Raw genomic sequence first — 21599 nt, 5'->3', positions numbered from 1 at the left:
AGTATAAATGTAAACAACAATCAACAGTTAAATTTTGATATGTGATTTATATGATTATAGTGGCACATTTCAAAGTTAAGCCCTTCACGAAAATTGAAAAGCTTGTCATTACGAACGTTTATATATTTTTTCTATATTTTTCACACTTCTACATTAATTAAAAAACTATTGGAGACTTTACTTAAACAATAGCCATAGGATAAGTGAGAGGAGAGTGCTAATGCAGAAAGCCTTACTGAAAATATCATCAATATAACTCTTGAAGATAATATATTAAGTCAAAGTTCCAATACCGTTTCCCATGGTGATTGATGAAAATTAAAGAGTTTGATTGTAAGAAAATGTGCAAGGTTCCAAACCTTGAAATATAACTCCCTTAATTTTGCAAATCTTTTGAAAATTTGATATGTTGTAATGTTGTAATGTTTTTTATTTTATTTTTTATTATGCTCTTATTTTGGGCATGTAAATATTTTATACTTGAAAGACAAATGCGTTTTTATGTTTTGAATGTGATAATATTGTCACAACCCGTCCCATATATATATATTTATCGACGGCGTGAATTGACGAAAATACCCTTGAACGTTAGTTGTGTAATGTGGTTTAAGGGTAGCTTTGGGTTAATATTCTTAAAATCCTAATTGTTTGAAACCAATTAGGATTAAGTTATGTTCTTTTTGGTGGTTGACCAATCCTAGGCCACACACAGACACTCTCTCTTCTCTCCCCCGTGTCCTCTCACCCCTCTCTGACTCTCACTCTCTCTCTTCCCTCTTACATATGGACAAGGGCAAGAACACCCCAAACCTTGTAGATCGAGGTTGAAAATGGTACCATTGTGTTCCTAAGGTCCTCGCGAGTTCAAATGTACCAATTATAGGTAAGGTTACTTTCGACTTCACGTAGAACCACAAAGTCCGATTCCATGCACTGTTCATGCAACTTTTATTCTTCGATTTTCAGGGAATTCTAAGCACATAAAAGGCTTAAGGAGGTCCTCACGAGCCTTGGGGTAGTTCGTTGGAAGAGTTTGGACGTCGGAGGGCCGAGATCGAAGCTTTTCAAGTCGACCGGATTATCGAGCTTCCTCAGGTAGATTCTAGTGGAATTCAAGGCTTAAAAGTAGTATAACGTGATTCTACATGTTATTAGCTTCATTTTGGTACCAACTGCATGAAAAATGGTGAAGAAACGAAGGAGAATAGTGAGTTTGAAGTTTTGCCCAGTTTCCGGCGCCGGTGACGGTCGCCGGAGCTGGAGGTAGAAGGTGAAGGAATATTCCGTCAAGTATGACGGAATATTCTCACGCCGTCAGTCAAATGTAACGGAATCTGTTAGGTTTAACAGAATATTCCCTAACGGTGGTTAGGGAATTCGTCAGGTTTGGGCCGCGCGTGGGGGTGTGTTTTGCCGTGCCCTTACCAACGCGTGGCAGCGCGTGGAAGGTCCAAAAATATTTCTAAAAATATGGGGATGATCCTGAGGTTGTGTAGATCACGATGATATATTCATATACCTATTTTGAGCAATGTATGAGAAGTTATTAGCTAGTTTTGTCTATGTGTTTTAAAATAACGTTTTTATAGTTAATTCGCATATAGGTGAGACTTATCCCGAGGACGAGTATATCCACGGGCGACTCGGGGGCTACGACCCTTTGACATATCAGTGAGTGGGCTTTTGGTTTTCAGTATATATTTATATATTTGATATATTTCCCTGAAATGCATTTAAATGAATGTATGTCTTGAATTTTCATGCCAAATGCCTTTATATTTTGGTTATGCATTTCATAGTTGCATATATGTGTGTGTGTGTGTGTGTGTGTGTGTGTGTGTGTGTGTGTGTGTGTGTGTGTGTGGTGCTGTGGAGGCACAGGTAAGTTCAGGTAAGTTATGTTTGATTATACGAACTACGAATGACTTGATCCCTATTCAGGGTATGTAGGCATTCTAACGATACGTTAGATGCAATTATACAATAGTTAAGGCAAATGCCTTAGTTGTGAATAGAATGATTATAAATGCATTGATGAACATTGTGCTCATAACATGCACCAGAGTGATTGCGATTTAGCCAGAGAGAGAGTTGCCACAGGCCTGTATATTATGTCACCTCCTGCACCATGTGCTCACATTGGATTCAATTAGGTGCACAGTCTTGTCGTACAGACCACTATAGGTGGTTCCGACTCGTAGGTGATTAACGTATTATCGCACAGCTAGCATTGAGAGAGTAAAATTGAGCATAATTATATTACACTCAATCTTGTCGTACAGACCCCTTTTTAGTGGTTCCGACTTATGTGCAGAATAATGCGTCATAGTAGTGACTCCGGCTAGATTGAGTTTAGGCTATGAATTCAGCCGTACAGACTACCACAGGAGTTCCGGCCAACATATCGTATTTCCATGAAATCATTCTTACCTGAACTGTTTACTTTGTAATATTTTGGCATGGCATACATATGAATATGATTATGTGAAGTATGAATTGACTTGATATGATTTCATATATATTTTTGTATATGCTTATATCTTGATTCTGGTAACTATATATATATATATATATTTTGTAGGAGAAATCCTAATGGGACTCTACATGGATCACATTGACCAATTTAAAGTTGGTTGAAAGGAAGGCTTAAACGTGCAATTTCTTTTCGAGTTCCAAATAATTTTTTTTTTGTTTGCATTATTTAACAATAATTTGTGTTTAACTAAACAATAATACTATTCAAACATACAAAATCGGCTCATTTGCTCTTGCATTATGTAAGAGGTGCGAGGACTAATTATGAACTTCAATGTTGATGTGCAAAATCAACTCATTTGCTCACGCCTCAGCATGACCAAGGTCTCTGAATGTATAAAGTTGGCAGTGCCTGGTAGTTTGGGGGTTTGTGAAGTATGGTACAAACAGTGTTTCTCCAAGTTTTCGAGTGAGGAAAGCTTCTTAGTTAGGGACTTGCAATACCCAAGTCATTGAATAATCACGAAACTTCCAAGTACAGAACAAAGTCTTTGAATGTATAAAGTTGACGGTGCCTGGTAATTTGGGGGTTGGTGAAGTATGGAACAACAGTGCTTCTCCAAGTTTCCAAGTGAGGAAAGCTTCTTAGTTTGATACTCGCAATAACCAAGTCATTGAATAATCACGAAACTTTCAAGTACTGAAGTATAGTAACATGTAGTTGGAGTCCCCCAAGTCTCTGAGTGAGGAGAATTACCGAAGAAGGTATCCTAATTTTCCCGAGTCGCTGGAGGAACAAGGGCTTCACAAAACAGAACCAAAATCACGACATGACCCATATGTTGATCCGGAACTTGACATTCACTTTCTTCTTCCCCACCACCCAGCCCGACCCTCCCTGTCACGTGATCAACGCTGCGTCTTTCACAGAGTCCCGCTCTCAACTCTCGTGAAGAAGAGCAAATTCCTGTTGGAGCTCTTGGTCCGTGTTTTTGGGTCTCCGTTCCTTAACAGCAGGGCACAACTATTTGAGGATGATGAAGGTTTGATCCAGAAGAAGGCATACAATGTTCTTTCAATCACTCTCAGGGCATGCAAAAGTTTACAGCTGCCTTAGTTATTGGTTATAAATTGTTTGTTTTACGGCTAATCGCGTAGTCAAACAAGAGATGGTCACAGGCATCACTCATATAATCTTCTGGAATATACATGTTTTCATCACTCTGTATTGGTAGGGATTCGGAAAACATACAGTCATGCAACTGCAAACTCAATTTCACTACAATTATCTCACCAGCCAACTAATTGTACAAGAAAACCAAAATCAAACAAGGCAACTATTGCCTTAGCGGCGGTTCAATGACTGGCACATAAAAGGGACAAACGCTACCGTGGCTATGGAAGGGAATTTTTCTAACAATAACAAGCAAAAGTATTTCTTGTTAACCATTGGGTGAGCTCTTAATATTTTCTACTTAGGGGCCACCTCGATAGTCTTCTCGAGCGATTCAGTTTTCATAGCCGCAATCCATCTGACCATAGAGAAGATCAAATACAAAGGAGACTTCTTGGGCGCTTACTTCAATGTGGATTCAGTCTCATCTGCAGATAACTAGTTCTGCTTAATTTGCAAGCAAAATAAATGAAAGAAATATCATTCATTTCATTGTTGAAAGGTGAGATTTAACTCTCAGACAGAGTCGCAATACAGTAGAATTATGTTTCGGACTACTATTTTTCCCTGATTTGTTTACATATCACAATTCCTTCCAAGTTCTAATAAAAAGGTGGTTGTACGCAAACATACCTTCAATACGATTGCAGCAAATGTTGGAGTAGCACGGTAGATCTGTGTTTCTACTTGTATGGGGCAAACAAGACCGATGAGTTGTGGCCACCGAACCCAAATGAGTTAGACAATGTCACTTTAACGTCCAGTCTCTCTTTCTTTGGACCCACTACTAGTAGTTTTGTATCCTGCATTCATGTGCTGACAGAATTAGAGGATTCCAAATACACTTTCATTGGACATTATACACCAGAAATGGGTGCCAAGGGAACACATGACAACATACCACACCCTCATCTGGATTTTCCAGATTGATAATTGGATGTTTCGACCGAGTTCTTATCGCCTACCCAAAAAGAGATAACATGTCAAGAACTACACTTCAAGACAAACAAAGAAGAATTGTATTTGGTCTTACACATAAGGTCTAAAAATAGTACAGTTTTTCCAGTTCAAAAACATCACGTAAGTTACCTGTACTGCTGCAACAGCTTCTACAGCACCAGATGCTCCCAGTAGGTGACCAATCATGGATTTTGTAGAGTTCACTCTCAACTGTAAAACGTAAAGATCTCATCGAACATGGAAATACAGGAATTAAGAAAATAGATAATGCATGTTATGTATTGTTGTTACATCAGGATTCTTGCCAAAACAATGAATGAGAGCATTATACTGCTTGAGATCTCCCGCCGGTGTGGATGTAGCATGTGCATTAATGTAATTAACATCTTCCCTAGACACCCCAGACTGTTCTAAAGCCTTTTCAATGCACAGAATAACCCCGGCCCCTGTTTCCAACAGAAACAAGTTGACTTTCTTGCTTCCATAGCTCAACATAAAGAATGCGAGAGAAACGCAGGAGTGAGATTTCCAAAGATAAAGCATATTACCATCAGGGTGTGACTCAGTCATGTGGGAAGCATCACATGTGAAGCTTCCACCAAGGAATTCTTCATAAATAGTTGCACCTCTTTTCTGTATTAAAAAATAATCGATGAATTAAATGCTCTATTAGCATTTATACAAAAACACCATATTTCATAGTAAGATAGAAATGAATGATTAGAAAATGTGTTTGTGAGATTATTGGGGTAGCAGCAAGTTCAAGAAACGTAACAGAAAGCCTGATACGGATTAACTTGAGTGAACCACAGGATACAGAATGTCCCTACAGACTTCGTACCTACAACCTTACAGATGATGTGATCCTACACAGAAAGAAAAAAAGGATATCCAGACAGACACCCAAATGCCATCGCCAAGGTCATAGATTTATAAAAAAACCTTAGCATGTTCTAACTATGTAAGTCATCACGATTCTGTCCAATAACCAAAAACAAGATTTCGTTAAAAACACCACCTATGTAAGTCTACATGTAAGTAAGAAACAATGATTACAGTTTCAAACTCTCTCTTTCGTAATGCAGTAACTTTGCACTTGTTTAACGTTTCTAAAATTAAGAAACTCAAATCTCAAGCTCAATGGCTATGGATTACGAGTCATCATTTCAATAAAGCTGACATTGTGACAACCAATATATACATGCCTTTTGATGATTTTTACCATTCTTGTTCTTAACAATATTTACAAAAGTTTCATCATATAACCAATCACAATGGAAATAAAAGAATAAATGAATCTAGCAGAGTGCTTGGTCAAGATTATGCAACATCAGTTTCACAATTTCAGTAGTTCGGCAAGATCAATTTCTAAATTTTTAGCATATTTTCAAGATTAGTTTCAAACTTCTAAGAAGAGGTGGAGAGAGAGAGATACTGGTTCGAAGGAGAAGCAAGAGAGAGAGAAATGGACCAAGAAGAAAAAAAAGAGGACAGACAATAAAACAGTACAAATAAAAAGATAAAGACGTTGAATAAAATTATAAATGCAAGAACAATTAAAAAACAACCATGACATTGCATGTCGCATGAATAATTTTTATCTCTCTCTCAAACAAATAAAAAATTAAGTTTCTCTACAAATATATAGTCCTATCTAAGTTAGTGGACTGAATTGATTTCAACTTTCAGTTGATTTGTAGATGACTTTATCATGTAGAAACGACTTTCAATTGATTTGATTAGCTTTATGGTATTTCTGTTTTTATTCATGATATTGAGAAAAGCAAGTGTAAGTGATAGAATGGAACATACTAATCTTGATTTGAAGTTGTAATTAGTAGATTTTCGTTACAGAAGCTAGTTGTTACTAAAAAGAGTTTTAATCGTTACTAATTTTTTTGGTCATGAAGAGTGGTTGTGACTAAATGCTTACTAAGTCATTGTAAGAGTTGAAACAAATGATTTCTATATCGAGAAAACTGAAGGGCAAACACAAGATAATAGAACAAGGAGAAGTTACCAATCGAGTTCTCGGTTTTCATTTTTCAAAAAAGATATAAACTAAAAGCTGAAATGGTAATCGAACAGTCCCTTATTTTAAAGATTAAGATTAGGGAAGTGCAAATGAATATGTACTCACCCAAACTCTTAATAAATCAGAAACTGTCGATCATCTGAAGTGGACGGTTGCTCTTGCTCCTCCTCCTCCTCAATATCAATAGCAACATTGAGATCAATCTGCTGGCTCCGAAGAGAAGTGAAGCAGTTCGTTTTGGTTGCGCAATAGGCGATGCACCCCGCAGCTTTTAATGCGTGTGGCTTTGTGGAATAGAAATATAACTTGACAAATATCTCCCTGCTGCTCGTGCTCCTCTAAATCCACTAACTTGCTCCTCACATGAGTTGCCTTCATGTCATTGTCAAACCATACGTAAGGTTCAAACTTGACTATTCCGTTGATGAGAATACAAGCATAAAGAAAATGAAAAGTCGGTGGTTCAAAAACGAAGGATAGAGCCAATCCTAATAATGTCTCCCCCACTTGTAAATTTAGAGGAATTTCAAAACAAAATTCACTGCCACCAACAAACTCTTCATATTCTGGTGGAAGTTCAAGTGTTGTTGGATGGTTAGAGGTAAAGCTGAACCACTTTGGAACTTCATAGCCTGGAAGAACAACTTGAAATTCAGAGCGTCGGAGAGATTCCTGCAATAGTAGATATATATAGTTAACTTACAAACAATCGTTATCTGATCTCTCTCTGAAGTATATATCAACAAATTTTTTTTTCATTTCAAGAGAAATTAAGGAGAAGAGAGAGGAACCTGATGATTCAACAAATTGTTTTCCAACTTTGCCACCTCATCACCACTTAATCTAAAGCAATTAGTCAAGATCAGAAACTCAAACATAGGGGGCAGTTCTGGAATTTTCTCCAACGATCTGCAATCACTTAGATCTAACAAACGTAGTTTTGGTGGTAGGACTTGTGGAATTTTCTCCAATGATTTGCAATCACTCAATCTAAGTGACTCCAAGTTGACAAATTTGCTAATGCAATCCGGAAGACTAACAAAATTGTTACTCGACAGATCAAGTCTTTTTAATGTGGACCAGCAATTAAGAGATACAAGGAAATCACTTTCTGATAAATTGCATCCGTTAAGATAAAGCTTCCGTAGCACTGGAAGCGTTAATGTAATAGAATTGTTATCTGAAGTATCTAAGTAAGTTGAAAACAACTGTGATTTGGTACTGCAGGTTGAAACTTCATCAAACTTGACCTTATTCCCAAAAGTTAGGAGGTAGAGATTTTGCAACTCACAACCATTTGCTGCAAAACTCCCGAGCCCAGTAAGATAAGCAATTGATGAAGGCAGTTGTCTTATGCCACTTTTTTCTATATGCAAAGATAATAGGGATTCCATCTTGCCCTCCTCTATTTCTGGGAAACTCTCGAGCCTTGTGCAACCCTTGAGAGAAAGCCATCGAAGGGATCCCAATCCAAGTCTTGTTGCAAACCTCTTAAGTTTAGGGCATCCACTAAGATTCAATTCAACAAGTTTATCAAGGAATCCAACGGAATCATCAACTTCAACCAAATTTTTACAATTCCTTAGATTCAAGTACTTTATGTTTGGGCTTCCAGATAAATCGGGAATTTTTTCCAAGAATTCGCAACCTCTTAAATTCATGAATGTAAGCTTTGCCAAATTCTGTGAAACAAAAACCAAAATTCACATGTTCAAAAATAATATAATGACACACTTGAGGTTTTTTTTTTTGGAAATAATATATGTTTAAATAAATAATGATTCAAAATACTTTATAGTATATACCTTGAATTCCTTCAATTGTCTTATGCCACTGTATGACACATCAAACCTAACGAGATGTCTTGGATGATAATTGGACGGCAAATTGAACACAATCGTATGCTTTTGATGAATATCGGATTGTCCACCCAATTCAACCCACCTCAAATCGTTGGGCAGATAATCAACGTGTCCAGAAAAGCGTGCATTAAGATTTATAAAAATTTCAAGATTTACCATATGCAAAAAACTTTTTGCATTCAAGGGTATCACATCTGTTTTGGGCAACTTCACCACAATGCCTTTAATTTTCCATGTTCCCTGAGATGGAAAAAAAATGAAATATTATTAACAAACCATGTCGTTTAATTAACAAACAAAACACAAGGTCTATTTTAAATTTCTGTATTTTCTTTTCAAGATCATGCAAATCAAATGTATGAGCATATATTCTACTTACCCGATTTTCAGTTAGAACATCGTACACATCTTCATGAAACCACAATCTGCTACGTTTCCCTGGGTGAGTGGGAGATTCTTCGTAAACTATATGCTTACCCATTTTTTCTAGCAAGCCATGCATCAAAATCTGATTATCTTCAATAGTTATGATGGCATTCTCAACGAGTACTTCTATACAATCTTGAGGTACATTGAGCTTCGAACTTCTTAATATTTGTAACACGTAGTCTTTATCTGCGCCCTTGAAGAAGCATGCAATGTCTAGGAAAATTTGTTGCAGGACATTATCCCACGCATCATAAGTTTTTCGAAGTGTTCTTTGAATACCTCTATAAGGTTCTCCTTCGTAAGAATCATAACTATCTAATATATCTTGCCAGCGATCGATACTTTTATTACGCAGATGAGAACCTATAAGATTAAGAGCTAATGGAAGACCTTCAGCATAGGCTATTGCACGTCGTGCGAGTTCGAAATACATGTCTGGAGGCTCATTTCTTCCGAAGGCATTCAAACTCAAAAGCTCGAGAGCCTTGTCGTCTTGTAATTTTTGGACCTTGTATATCAACTGAACTTCATAAGATTCCAGCAATCCTCTATCTTTTGTGGTTATGATCACTCTACTACCCTCTCCGAACCAATCAACTTCAACCAGGTTGTTTAACTGCTCCATTTCATCCACATCATCAAGAATTAAGAGAACCTTCTTCCGCCTCAACAGTTTCTTTATAAGACTGATTCCTTCATGAACATCGACAACATTCAACTCTGTACCGCACAAAATTTTAGAAAGAAGAGTCTTTTGTAGTTGGATTACACCTTCACGTGATGTCGATATTTCTCTGACATCTGCCAGGAAACAACTACCTTGAAACATATGAGCAATTGCATTATAAACAGCTTTTGCAATTGTTGTCTTGCCTACTCCAGATGTCCCCCATATCCCAACCACACGACTATTTCCTCCGACACCTAGAAGCTCTTTCACCTCTTGTACGCACAATTGTATTCCAACTAGATGTTTGGCCACATTCAAATATGTGCGTTGTAGTACTTCGACTAAGATCTTCTTAACAATCTTATTGATAAGGGTAGCTTCAGAGCTAGCAATCAAAAACAAATCACACAATTAATTAGTACTTTTTTTTTTTTTGCTGTATCTCAGAGAAATGTGGAAGAGAGTGTAAAAACTAATAGACAGGAATATTAAACATATTAATGAAAAGTACAGAATATTTTTCTCTGCTTATCGCTCGCTAGAGATTTAAAGAGTAAAAATGAATCACAATAAATTGACACTAGCCTCCATGCACGTGCGTGAGTGCGTGCAAAAGACATTTTTTGAATTACGACGTGCTATGTTCGACTTACACGTTTTAAATGTATATATATATGTGCGTGTGTGTGTGTGTAAATTGACAAAAAGAAAGTTAAATATTTGAAGTAAATGAATAATCTTAGATCATGCTACAAAAAACCCCTCATAAACCAATTAAAGCAGCTGAATTTACATTAAGAATAGAGAAAATAATATTTAATAAACAATTGATTGAATCACATTATTGCTAGCTCATTGTGAGGCTAAGCTCACCCCCTGCCCCTTAGTGTAGATAATATCGTTTGTTAAAAAAAAATCATTTAACAACTAATTTAATCACATTATTATCCGCGTGCGAAAGACTTTTTTTATAATCGGCATTACACGCCTCTTAAGATATTTTGAACGTGTTTAAAATAGAGAAAATAATATTTAATAAACTTGTTGCTAGCCCCTTGTGAGGCTAAACCCACATCCCTCCCCCTTAGTATATATAATATCGTTTGTTACAAAAAAAAACAATCATTTGACAACTAATTTAATCACATTATTATCCGTGTGTGAATGAACTTTTTTATAACCGGCATTACACGTTTCTTAAGAAGTTTTGAACATGTTTAGAAATAGATAAATTGAATCAAATTATTGTTAGCCTATTGTGATGTACTAATTAAAAAAACCACAAAATAATTTAATTATTAAAAAATACTATTAAAATGACAAAAATTCCCCTACCTTATTTGATGCATTATTTTGGGATGCCTTTGAAGTTTTTTGTTTTGGGGGCATTTTTGTTGAAGTTTGGTGACACCAAAACACTATTCACATTTTATATATAATAGATTATTGTAGGCTTACTTTTTAGGTTCATTTTGGAGGGCTTTGGTTCTGTGTCCCACTATTTTTTTGTTTCAAATAAGGTTTATATTCTTTTTTTATTTTATTTTTTTATTGTAATATTCTTCTGTTTCAAGAGGGGGTAAGATTTTTGTCCTTGTTTTTTTTTTTTTTTTGGTATTTATTTTTCCTTGCATTTGAGGGGTGAGGATTATGTTCCTAAGAGTAACTGTTTTATTTTGATAAAAATAAAAGTCTCTCGTACCACCAAGATTTTCCAAAAAAACAAAAATTACATTCTTTTTTTTTTCTTCCAGAAAAACGATAATCTTAGTAGGTTAAATTGTTAATGGTTATGGGAAGAGAGATCGGTGTGGATCTTTCTTGCCCTAATATCAAATCTAACTAACGTTATCGTTCAACTCCTATATTTGTATTCAAAAGAAAAAGCATGTGCCGCTTGCTATGGATCTAAATAGCAAAACCGAAATACGCAGCTAAATTGACATTTGTACCATGAAATACAGGAATCAAGAAAATTAACCATACAAATATACAATACTAGAAGGAGCACAAATAAACTTACTCTTCTTTCTTGAGAGGATATCCTGACAAATTTGCTGCTTCTTTAACAGCACTCCTCCATGCGAGGATCTTCTTCTTGTTGTCCTTGAATTTGCACTCAAGTTCTGTAAACGCTTCACCGAAACTACCCGTGTGATTTCGTACATGGGACGGATCCACCGTGTAAAAAACTGGCCAAACTATTTGCTGCCTTGACTTTCTACACTCGAGGATATGAACGAGCTCGTCCAAGCACCATCTTGAGGATAAGTATTTTTCAGACAATACGATGATCGAAATTCTCGACTCTTCAATTGCTTGGAGAAGAGCCGATGATATTTCTTCTCCTCTTGTAAGATGGCAATCAATGAAAGTGTTGATTCCATTACGGACCAAGGCATGGTATAAATGATCTGTAAAATTGGTTCGTGTATCCTCACCTCTAAAACTCAAAAACACATCATATATCCATGAAGGAGTACTGCTGAAGGAAGAAGAAGAGACAAGTTGATTGGCCATGGGAGAATTAAAGCCAGATACACCAAAGAAAATAGCCTCAACAAGAATTGGAATATGCAGTACGGTATGGACAATGGACTCTCTCTTGATATATGTATCAGTCCTCATACTTTTCTTCCTACCAGTAGAGTAGTTTCCTACCTACTACCTTCGAATGTGGTCAAGTTGAAGGAACGGAAGTTTCGTCGCAACTTCATTTTAAAGGGGATTTCTATCCAGCATTAATTAAGAGCTGGGGATTGACTAGAAAAAATTTATATTCTAGAAACTAGCAAACTTTTACTTAATTAATTAAGGGCGTGTTTACGTGTCCGTGGATAAATCAAAATGGGCGGTACACGAAAAATAGAATCGGATTCCTGATTTTGGAAGAATTGTATTCTTGAGGTAGGAGGTGTCATTTGAATTCCGGGAGACATGTGGAATCCGGAATACAACTTTTCTACCTATTATGACCCCACCTAATTCATAAACTCCAATCTGCCACTTAAATCAACAAGTCCACATCTCTCCAGCGCCAGTTCTTCTATGGTTGTGGTGTCGTGGTCGTGTGGGGATGGAGGAGCGAGAGAGAGACGGAGCCGCAGGAAATGGTAATGAAGGATGCGCAGAAAATAAAATGTAGGGGAGGGAGGGAGGGAGAGGTGGTGGTGATGGCGGTGCCTGCTGGGGAGGACCAACGAAGGATACTGGGAGAAGAGGAAAAGACGTGGAGGTTTGAAAAAGTCGAAAAATTGGGCTGCTTGGGAAGTTACTGGGGGTGGTAAAAAAAAATTAGGTTTAAAAAGGTCAAAAAGGGTTAAAAGTTTAGTTTATGAAGAGACAGAAATTTCAATTCTTTATGGGTTAATGATGTTATGAAAATTAAATTTTATTAATTATCACATAAATAACTCATTTAGACCAAGGGCAGTTTAGTAATCAAACGGTTTCGATTCTATTAAAAAATGAATCAATAAACAATTTATATGGAATTGACATCATTTATACTCCGTTTTCCAACAGTTTAGTAAACACTTTTCATAAAAATCTATTTCTAATTCCTCATCAATCAAATTCCTCGTCAATTCAATTTCACCCATTTTGATTACGGATTAGTAAACGAAAGCTGGTTGAAGACGAAGTACATGCTTGAACCATATGCATATTGGCCGCTTGATAGGAAGTTGATGAGCCGTAGACCAGAGCACAGGGTGGCCGCAAGAAAGGGAAAGCGAGTGCGGTGAAGACGACGAAGAAGCTCGAAAGGCAGAGTGCCTCGGCTATCCTCTCCGCTAAAGACTTGGAAGTCTAAAACGCGGGTCCAGAAGAAAAGGGGCAGCAAGAAGAAAGCTAGGTGAAGAACCTCCCGCTTCTATCAACACATTCAAGGGGAATATATAACACAAGGGGCCTTTGATTTTTAGTAGTAATGGATGGCAAATAAGGAAAGGAACGTGTAGATTAGAATAGAATATCGCTTGCCCAAAATAAAAAAGTGAAGAGACATAATAAAGACAGGTCCCAAGTATACTATCCACCGAACTGAATAACGGACTATTTAGACCTACAGTTTCAACGCAAATCTGTACCAAAGGGGATTTCTGTTTCCCTGACTCTGAGTCATCTTTGAAAATTAAAGTTTGGAAAGAAGATACAAGTAGGTCGGAATTCGAAGAACGTAAAGTCATGCAACTGCAGACTAAATTTCATTACAATTATCTGATCAGCCAACTAATTGTACAAGAAAACCAAAATCAAACAAGGCAACTATTGCCTCAGCGGCGATTCAACGACTGGCACATAAAAGGAACAAACGCTACTGTGGCTATGGAAGGGAATTTTTCTTACAATAACAAGCAAAAGTATTTCTTGTTAACCATTGGGTGAACTCTTAATATTTTCTACTTAGGGGCCACCTCAACAGTCTTCTCGAGCGATTCAGTTTTCGTGGCCGCAATCCATCCGACCATAGTGAAGATCAAATACAAAGGAGATTTCTTGGGTGCTTACTTCAATGTGGATTCAGTCTTATCTGCAGATAACTAGTTCTGCTTACTTTGCAAGAAAAATAAACGAAAGAAAGATCATTGGTTTCATTGTTGAAGAAATATGTGACAGTGCTCGTAACTGTTCTACCATGTTGATTTCAAGTTGAAAGATATTAACTCTCAGACAGAGTCGCAATACTGCAGAATTATGTTTCGTACTACTATTTTTCATAAGAAATCCCGACACTTTCATTAACAAATTGCAGTTTTTTCTTATTTCTAATAAAAAGGTGGCAGTATGCAAACAAACCTTCAGTATGATTGCAGCAAAGGTTGGAGTAGTTCACTTAGATCTGTGTTTCTACTTGTATGGGGCAAACAAGATCGATGAGTTGTGGCCACCGAACCCAAATGAGTTAGACAATGCCACCTTAACGTCCAGTCTCTCTTTCTTTGGACCCACTAGTAGTTTTGTATCCTGCATTCACATGCTGACAGAGTTTGAGGATTCCAAATACACTTTCATTGGACATTATATACCAGAAAAGGGTTACAAGGGAACGGAAGACAACGTACCATGCCCTCATCTGGGTTTTCCAGATTAATATTTGGATGTATCCACCCAGTTCTTATTGCCTACCCAAAAAGAAGATTACATGTCAAGAACTACACTTCAAGCCAAACAAACAAGAACTGTATTTGGTCTTACATATATGATCTAAAAATAGTACAGTTTTTCCAAGTCAAAAACATCACGTAAGTTACCTGTACTGCTGCAACAGCTTCTACAGCACCAGATGCTCCCAGTAGGTGACCAATCATGGATTTTGTAGAGTTCACTCTCAACTGTAAAACGTAAAGATCTCATCGAACATAGAAATACAGGAATTAAGAAAAACAGATAATGCATCCTATGTATTGTTGTTACCTCAGGATTCTGGCCAAAACAATGAATGAGAGCATTATACTCCTTGAGATCTCCGGCCGGTGTGGATGTAGCATGTGCATTAATGTAATTAACATCTTCCCTAGACACCCCAGACTGTTCTAAAGCCTTTTCAATGCAGAGAATAACCCCAGCCCCTGTTTCCAAGGACATTAATAAAATAATTCAAATTCCAGAACTTGATGTAATTCATTGAAACAAAGTGCAAGGCGAATAAAATTATTCACACAAAAAACATGCTATAACGACATTATTCATACAAATATTTCCACATAATGTTCTTTCATAATGAACCTCAACTAGATCAACAGAAACAAGTTGCCAAAAACTTTCTTGGTTCCACAGCTCAACAAAAGAATGCGAGAAGCGTAGGAGTGAGATTTCTGAAGATAACGCATATTACCATCAGGGTGTGGTTCAGTCATGTGGTAAGCATCACATGCGAAGCTTCCACCAAGGAATTCTGCATAAATAGCTGCACCTCTTTTCTGTAATAAAAAAAATCGATGAATTAAATCCTCTTTTCTGTAAGATAGAAATGAATGATTAGAAAATGTGTTTGTGAGACTATAGGGGAAGCAGCAAGTTCAAGAAACATAACAGAAAGCATGATATGGATTAACTTGAGGGAACCACAGGATACAGAATGTCCCTACAGACTTTGCACCTACAACCTTACAGATGATGTGATCTTAATCATCCTACACAGAAGTAAGAAAAAATGATATCCAGACAGATACCCAAGTGCCATTGCCAAGGTCAAAGATTTAGAAAATACCTTAGCATGTTCTAACTCTTCTAGAAGCAAAACGCCAGCTCCTTCCCCCATAACAAAGCCATCACGATTCTGTCCAATAACCAAAAACAAGATTTCGTTAAAAACAACACCTAGGTAAGTCTACATGTAAGTAAGAAACAATTATTACAGTTTCAAACTTTCTTGCGAATGCAGTAACTTTGCACTTGTTTAACATTTCTAAAATTAAGAAACTCAAAGCTCAAGCTCAATAGATATGACTAGGTTTGGTTATAAATTACGACACATCATTTCAGAAGAGCTGACTAGATTCCAACATAAATTTACGATGTGACAACCAATATATGACATGCCTTTCGATGAGTTTTACCATTCTTGTTCTTAACAATATTTACAAAATTTTCATCATATAACCAATCACAGTGGAAATAAAAGAACAGATGAATCAAGCATTGTTATTGGCCACATTACACTATCCCAAGGGCGTGATGCTTTGGTTGGATCATTGTTTCTTTGTGACAGTGCTCTGCATGCCACAAAGCCTCCCAATCCTGCAGTGATAGCATAAGAATAAGATTATTATATTATTATACATGCAACTCAGAGGAAACTAAGAAATCAAATATGCAAAGAATGGGAGCGATACCAATAGGTATCATCACTGAATCTGAACCACCACAAAGCATAAGGTCCTGCATAATAGTTTAAAGAAAATTGTAAATCATTTATTATAATACACTCAAAGATCGTTCATCAGTATACCATTATTTTCAATTTTGCATCTAAACTACCACTAAATTACTTCACGTTGTAGGAAAATATTTTGCATCTAAACTCTACCACTTAATATGATTAGCAGAATACTTACTGCTTCACCTCTAATAATATGATTAGCCGAACTCAAAATACAGAAGTTGCTTGTAGCACAAGCAGTAGAAATTGAATAATTTGGGCCCATCCAACCCTGCAAGTGTAAGAGTAAATATCAGTTAAATGGACAAGTACAAAATCTCAGCGGCCATCACAAACTGTAAGAGTATGCATCAAATATATATATATATATATACACACACATATATATATATAACGTAGATATATATATACATACGTCTACACATACATATATATATATGCATAGATACATATATATATGCATACATACATGTTATATATACATATACATATAAAATATATACATATATATATATATATATATATATATTATAATCTCACCAGATCCATTGCCAGCATGGCAGAACCCATATTTGTGGTTGCGAAAGGTACACAGAAAGGGTTCATCTTCTTATAGGATACCCGTAAAGCTTCAATTGCATCATTGAAGATCTGTTCAATATCAAAACACAAAATGGATTTATCAAACATGATTGAAGCGATGGAAAACACATCAGATCTTGTCCCAAAAGCAGATTTTGTGGATCATTGTGAGACTATCTGGCTTGGAATTTAATTTTTGTGAGCTGCGTTTACAAGATGTTACTACAGGAGAGAGATACTTATACACTGTCTTAAATTAACAAATAAAGAACATAAACAAGTCCACTTCTAATATCAAAGAAACTAGTTTTCGTGCATCTCCACCAAAAATGACATTTGGAAGATGTGACATAACATTACAAACTCTAAACCATGCTTACTAAAAACATCAAATTGAAGACAAACCAGTAGAAAGATCTTTCAATGTACCAGTACCGCAAAAAGTGTACATAATATTAAGGCACAGAACACTGGGGTTACCTTCATGCCACCCATTGCTGAGCCAATCAAAACCCCACATTTTGCTTTGTCTAGCGTCTCCATGACTTCTTCTGTGATTCCAGCATCTGCCAAGGCTTTTTTTCCAGCAGTAAGCAAATAAAGCATGAACTTATCCATTCTTCTAGAAAACTTTGGTGCTACCCATCCGTCCGTTGAGAAAGACTTGATCTCACCACCAATCCTCTAAAGAAAATAAAGAGAAGTAAGAACATAGTACAGGGAAAACAACAATCTGAAGCGAGGTTTGGTAAATTAATCACCGTTGGAAACTGGGTACAATCAAAAGCTTCTATCTCACTAATGCCACTAACTCCCTCAAGCAAATTATTGTAGAAGACATCAGAATCATGTCCGAGTGGGGTCACCACACTCATTCCTGTCACAACCACCCGCCTCTGCCTTGTTAAAGGTTTCTTCTGTTTTGTTAGTTCTTCAGTAGGTTGCACAGCTACAGCCATGGTTTCCCCTATATTTCCACCAATAACAGTGACATATAACAAACGTTGTGCATGTCAAACAATATGTGTACTAACTTACCAATACATCAACTGAAAAAAAAAACAAAGTTATTGTCTTAAATTGTTTATCAGGCAATGGAATATCATTCTAGAGCGGTGATATCCATACATTCACGCATAGGTAAACGGAAACCGTCTTTCCTGGTCCAAGATATAGAACCTATTCACGAACAAGATATTCTATTCCTTATTCTATGTAAATTAAAGTTCCTGGCTAGTATAATCATGAATCACTCAACAGTTGCGAATCGAAGATGCTCTGCATCAATGAATCCAACTCGAATACTTTACTATTAAAACCATTGTTTCTTTTTTGGCACCTCTATAGAAAAGAAGACAACACAGCATAGAAAACCTTTTTCTCTCTTTCCAACAACCTTTGGTATACCAATATAACCAACTTCAAGTAAATCATACTGGAAAGCAATAATAAAGCAAAATTCCACAATATATAATTGAAATAACCCAAAAAAAAAAACAAACAATTAAGCCCAAAAAACACACACACACACACAGAATACATGAATTGATAGCTTCCCAGATTCTAAATCAGCAATTTTTTTAAAAGAAAAACAACAAGAACACAATCAGCATGTTCTGATGCACTTTAAACAAACAATCAAAAGATCAATCATTTAACTTTGAACATGTAAAAAACAATCAGAAAAACACAATTACCAGAATATGCGGCTCCATTAAAACACCTCTGCCTTCGATTGGAAGCCCCAGATTTGGATCCAAACAGTGACGAGAGCCCGCTGCATCCCAAAGAAGAATAACCCTTTGAGCTGTAGTACTCATCGCACGGCTCGAAAGCCAAGCAGGAGCTCATGAGGCCCTGAATGCTGGATCCACTGAACGCAGAAATCAGACCCTTCTGAAATTCGCCACTAAAGCTACTGCATTTGGACGGCAGCCCCCTTCTTCCGGCGCATTTCGGCCGCCTCCGGGAGGAGCTGAGCATAGATACCCTGGGGGAGCAGTCCCTGTCGCACGTGACCGACATGCAAGCAGCCACCAGCCACGTGCAGAGCGGAGATGCAACAGAGGAGGCAGCCATGAAGGACGACGACGACGACAACCCAGATGCTCAAATCGGAAAATACCAAAAACCCAATTGAGATAAATCGATTTGGAGCAACCCCAGAAATGAAAAGCTCGCAGCAATGGCAATCTGCCCCCGTATTGGGAAGAGAGAGAAGAGGCAGAGAGTTAAAGGGTATTTGATGGATATGGAAGAGAGAGAAATGGTTGTTTGGTGGAGGAGGTGGTGAAGAAGTCGAAGAGAATCGGTGGTGGAAGCATTCGATCTTGTGGGTCACTGTGTGGGTGTTTGAAACGGTTGGAGACGAGACGCCAAGTACTGGGCACCTGAGTCGTCCTCAGAATAACAACGACAAGTGCTCTCTCTCCTCTCTCTCTCTCCCCTCTCTCACTGAGTCACTGTGCTTTGAGGAAAGAGAGGCATCGATACAGACTCGAATACATATATCGTTTCGCAAACTACAAAGATCTCTGACCAGAAAATTCGGTACATTTATAAATTTAATTTCATAAAGCAATAGATTAAATATATATTTTTAAAGAAAAACTAATGAAAATTGCTTGAAAATTTTGAGTTTTAATGATAAGAACAAAATAAAGGGTAAAATAAATAGTACCAGGTTTGACTTTTTAGTGTAAAAATATGATTTTTCGTTAAAATGAACAGTACGTTGGACTTTTCGTTAAAACTCTCTATTTTTAATTAGTGTGACTGACTGACTGCCTTTGTATTGATAAATAATAGGTCATGGTCAGTATTGTAAATAGCAGCCTCCTAGAAATTAAAATTAAAGTTCTTGTTTCATGGTTTGTAATTTGGATTTGGATCGCATCTATTTATCGTATATTCTGCGATCATAAATTATCTAAATTTTTTTATCTAAAATTAAACACCAAACAAAAGCTAATCGTACCATATACTATGAACGAATATGATGTGTTGGATCTGACAAAGAGGTTCCTCATCCTTTGATTTGAGTTGTGATTGTAGCTTATTTAATCCAAAATTTTATCTTACGTGATTTTTTCATTAGAAGATTAATTTTGAACGGAAGACCGTTACATTATTGTATAACTTATGTTTATTTATTAGTAAATATGATTGAAGTGGCATGAACGTTTCCTTTCTTTTCTTTTTATTTAGATTTCTGCTTTTACAATGTATCGTATTAAACGGAATACTGATACAATTCAACATGACTACATGAATCTTACCATATTTTTTTACCGCCCAACTTTTTCCAATCAAATTTTTCGATTTCAATGTTGTTGTCTGATAAGTACTTTAAAAAAAAACCTACTAATTTATAAATTTCTCATCCATAACTTCTCTAATTTTAGTTTATGCATGTAAAACAATGGACTCACACAACAAAATATAGTTGTAAATGAAAAAAGTTGCACATATTGCTATCTTTTTATGTCATGTTAAACAATAACTTGAAATTTTTCAACGAACCCAAAAATTTGCTACATGGTCAACGACAATTTATGCTTATAAATTTGCTCCGTTGTGTGCAATGGAGGCAAAAATATAGGTGTATTTATGCTTATAAATGCATTGGCCAACAAGTTGTACCTTAAACCAAATAGAAAGAGATGTGATTGGTATTTTTCTTTAAAATCTATATTGAAATTAGTATTTAATCTGAATTTTCTTTTAATTATTTGGTACTTTGAAAAAATATATATATATATAATTCTTCTTTTAAAGAAGGAAAAAATATTGTTGAAAAAAAAACTTGAAAAATAAAATATGATTTTTATGAGTTGCATATAAGTCTCGTAATTTTTTATACGATATGTTTTTCGTTTCAAAATTTTACACGATGTATATACAGAAACTCGATCCTTTAATGTCTCGAAGTAATAAGAACTACTCAGTTTTTGGGCACGGGCAACTCATTTTTTACTGACACTTAAAAACTGATTTTTATAATTTTTAACTGTTTTTGTACGTTCACCACCCCCAACCAATTTCAACCATTGGTTTTAGGATTCATTTATATTTTTGTTATACTTTACCTAGTGCAGAATCCAATCAACTATTGATTAATATATTATGTCCTCCTTTTGTTTCATCCTAATTGTGATTTCTTTTGTATTATGTGAATTGTTTGACATTTTTTCGATATAGTATATATTTATGTGGAAATATTAAAAAATATGAAGAAAAAAAATATAGAAATAGGGTGAAGTCTAAATTGAAAGATTTCGTCTATGATTTTAACATATTAGTTAAATATCGACAAAGTGCCAAATGATATTTCCTAAATTTTTGTTTTAAATTTTCTTGTTTTTTGACCAAATTTTCATCATTTCTATCAGCTGCTTTCGAAAGTAACTGATGTCGATATAGATATATCTATGAATACGTCTACAAATTTGCATGTAGACAATTACACCAATGTTGATATATTAAAAACTGAACTATGTGGTATCATCCCAACAATTATTAGTTAT

The 21599-nt window shown here is 36.1% G+C and overlaps 3 protein-coding genes across 6 annotated transcripts; all 3 read right to left on the bottom strand.

The window, feature by feature from the left end:
* Positions 1-3645: 3645 nt before the first annotated feature.
* LOC114819721 (3-oxoacyl-[acyl-carrier-protein] synthase II, chloroplastic-like) lies at positions 3646-5540 on the bottom strand. Of its 2 annotated transcripts, none has more exons than XM_029089328.2 (7): positions 5451-5540; positions 5158-5242; positions 4901-5055; positions 4739-4819; positions 4551-4610; positions 4283-4452; positions 3646-4077 (listed from the first exon to the last, which is right to left on the bottom strand). In XM_029089328.2, exons 2-6 carry the CDS (start codon positions 5177-5179, stop codon positions 4333-4335), a joined length of 438 nt encoding a protein of 145 aa, XP_028945161.1. In that variant the 5' UTR covers positions 5180-5242; positions 5451-5540; the 3' UTR covers positions 3646-4077; positions 4283-4332. The 2 variants fall into 2 exon arrangements, with proteins under 2 accessions (XP_028945161.1, XP_070663574.1); XM_070807473.1 differs by lacking the exon at positions 5451-5540 and adding an exon at positions 5385-5444.
* A 1209-nt stretch (positions 5541-6749) lies between these two features.
* LOC103442034 (TMV resistance protein N-like) lies at positions 6750-12352 on the bottom strand. Its single transcript, XM_029089262.2, has 5 exons — positions 11629-12352; positions 8886-9990; positions 8450-8746; positions 7436-8326; positions 6750-7316 (listed from the first exon to the last, which is right to left on the bottom strand). The coding sequence occupies exons 1-5, from the start codon at positions 12231-12233 to the stop codon at positions 6843-6845; spliced, it is 3372 nt and encodes a 1123-aa protein (XP_028945095.1). The 5' UTR covers positions 12234-12352; the 3' UTR covers positions 6750-6842.
* A 1423-nt stretch (positions 12353-13775) lies between these two features.
* Positions 13776-19622, bottom strand: LOC103401362 (3-oxoacyl-[acyl-carrier-protein] synthase II, chloroplastic-like). 3 transcript variants are annotated; one of them, XM_029089269.2, is made up of 14 exons: positions 18771-19622; positions 17835-18040; positions 17554-17757; positions 17032-17142; positions 16667-16762; positions 16445-16490; positions 16270-16349; positions 15820-15888; positions 15445-15529; positions 15024-15178; positions 14861-14941; positions 14672-14731; positions 14406-14573; positions 13776-14139 (listed from the first exon to the last, which is right to left on the bottom strand). In XM_029089269.2, exons 1-13 carry the CDS (start codon positions 19150-19152, stop codon positions 14457-14459), a joined length of 1692 nt encoding a protein of 563 aa, XP_028945102.2. In that variant the 5' UTR covers positions 19153-19622; the 3' UTR covers positions 13776-14139; positions 14406-14456. The 3 variants fall into 3 exon arrangements, with proteins under 3 accessions (XP_028945102.2, XP_070663457.1, XP_070663454.1); XM_070807356.1 differs by having other exon boundaries at positions 13776-14162; positions 18771-19606; XM_070807353.1 differs by having other exon boundaries at positions 13776-14155; positions 18771-19606.
* Between the last annotated feature and the right edge of the window lie 1977 nt (positions 19623-21599).

Source organism: Malus domestica, chromosome 02 (assembly GCF_042453785.1).
Source record: "Malus domestica chromosome 02, GDT2T_hap1".
Classification (NCBI taxonomy): domain Eukaryota; kingdom Viridiplantae; phylum Streptophyta; class Magnoliopsida; order Rosales; family Rosaceae; genus Malus; species Malus domestica.
This window is presented reverse-complemented; position numbering and strand designations above follow the sequence as displayed.

Coding starts and splice junctions, on each gene's coding strand:
- LOC114819721 (XM_029089328.2), bottom strand. CDS start 5,179: ATGACTGAGTCACACCCTGATG. Junction 4,820..4,900: donor GTTTTGGCAAGAATCCTGAT/GTAACAACAATA, acceptor TACGTTTTACAG/TTGAGAGTGAACTCTACAAA. Junction 4,453..4,550: donor AAAATCCAGATGAGGGTGTG/GTATGTTGTCAT, acceptor ACATGAATGCAG/GATACAAAACTACTAGTAGT.
- LOC103442034 (XM_029089262.2), bottom strand. CDS start 12,233: ATGAGGACTGATACATATATCAAGAGAGAGTCCATTGTCCATACCGTA. Junction 9,991..11,628: donor TATCCTCTCAAGAAAGAAGA/GTAAGTTTATTT, acceptor TTTGATTGCTAG/CTCTGAAGCTACCCTTATCA. Junction 7,317..7,435: donor ACAATTTGTTGAATCATCAG/GTTCCTCTCTCT, acceptor CTACTATTGCAG/GAATCTCTCCGACGCTCTGA.
- LOC103401362 (XM_029089269.2), bottom strand. CDS start 19,152: ATGGCTGCCTCCTCTGTTGCATCTCCGCTCTGCACGTGGCTGGTGGCT. Junction 15,889..16,269: donor CATCACGCCCTTGGGATAGT/GTAATGTGGCCA, acceptor GTTATTGGACAG/AATCGTGATGGCTTTGTTAT. Junction 14,732..14,860: donor AAGCTGTTGCAGCAGTACAG/GTAACTTACGTG, acceptor CTTTTTGGGTAG/GCAATAAGAACTGGGTGGAT.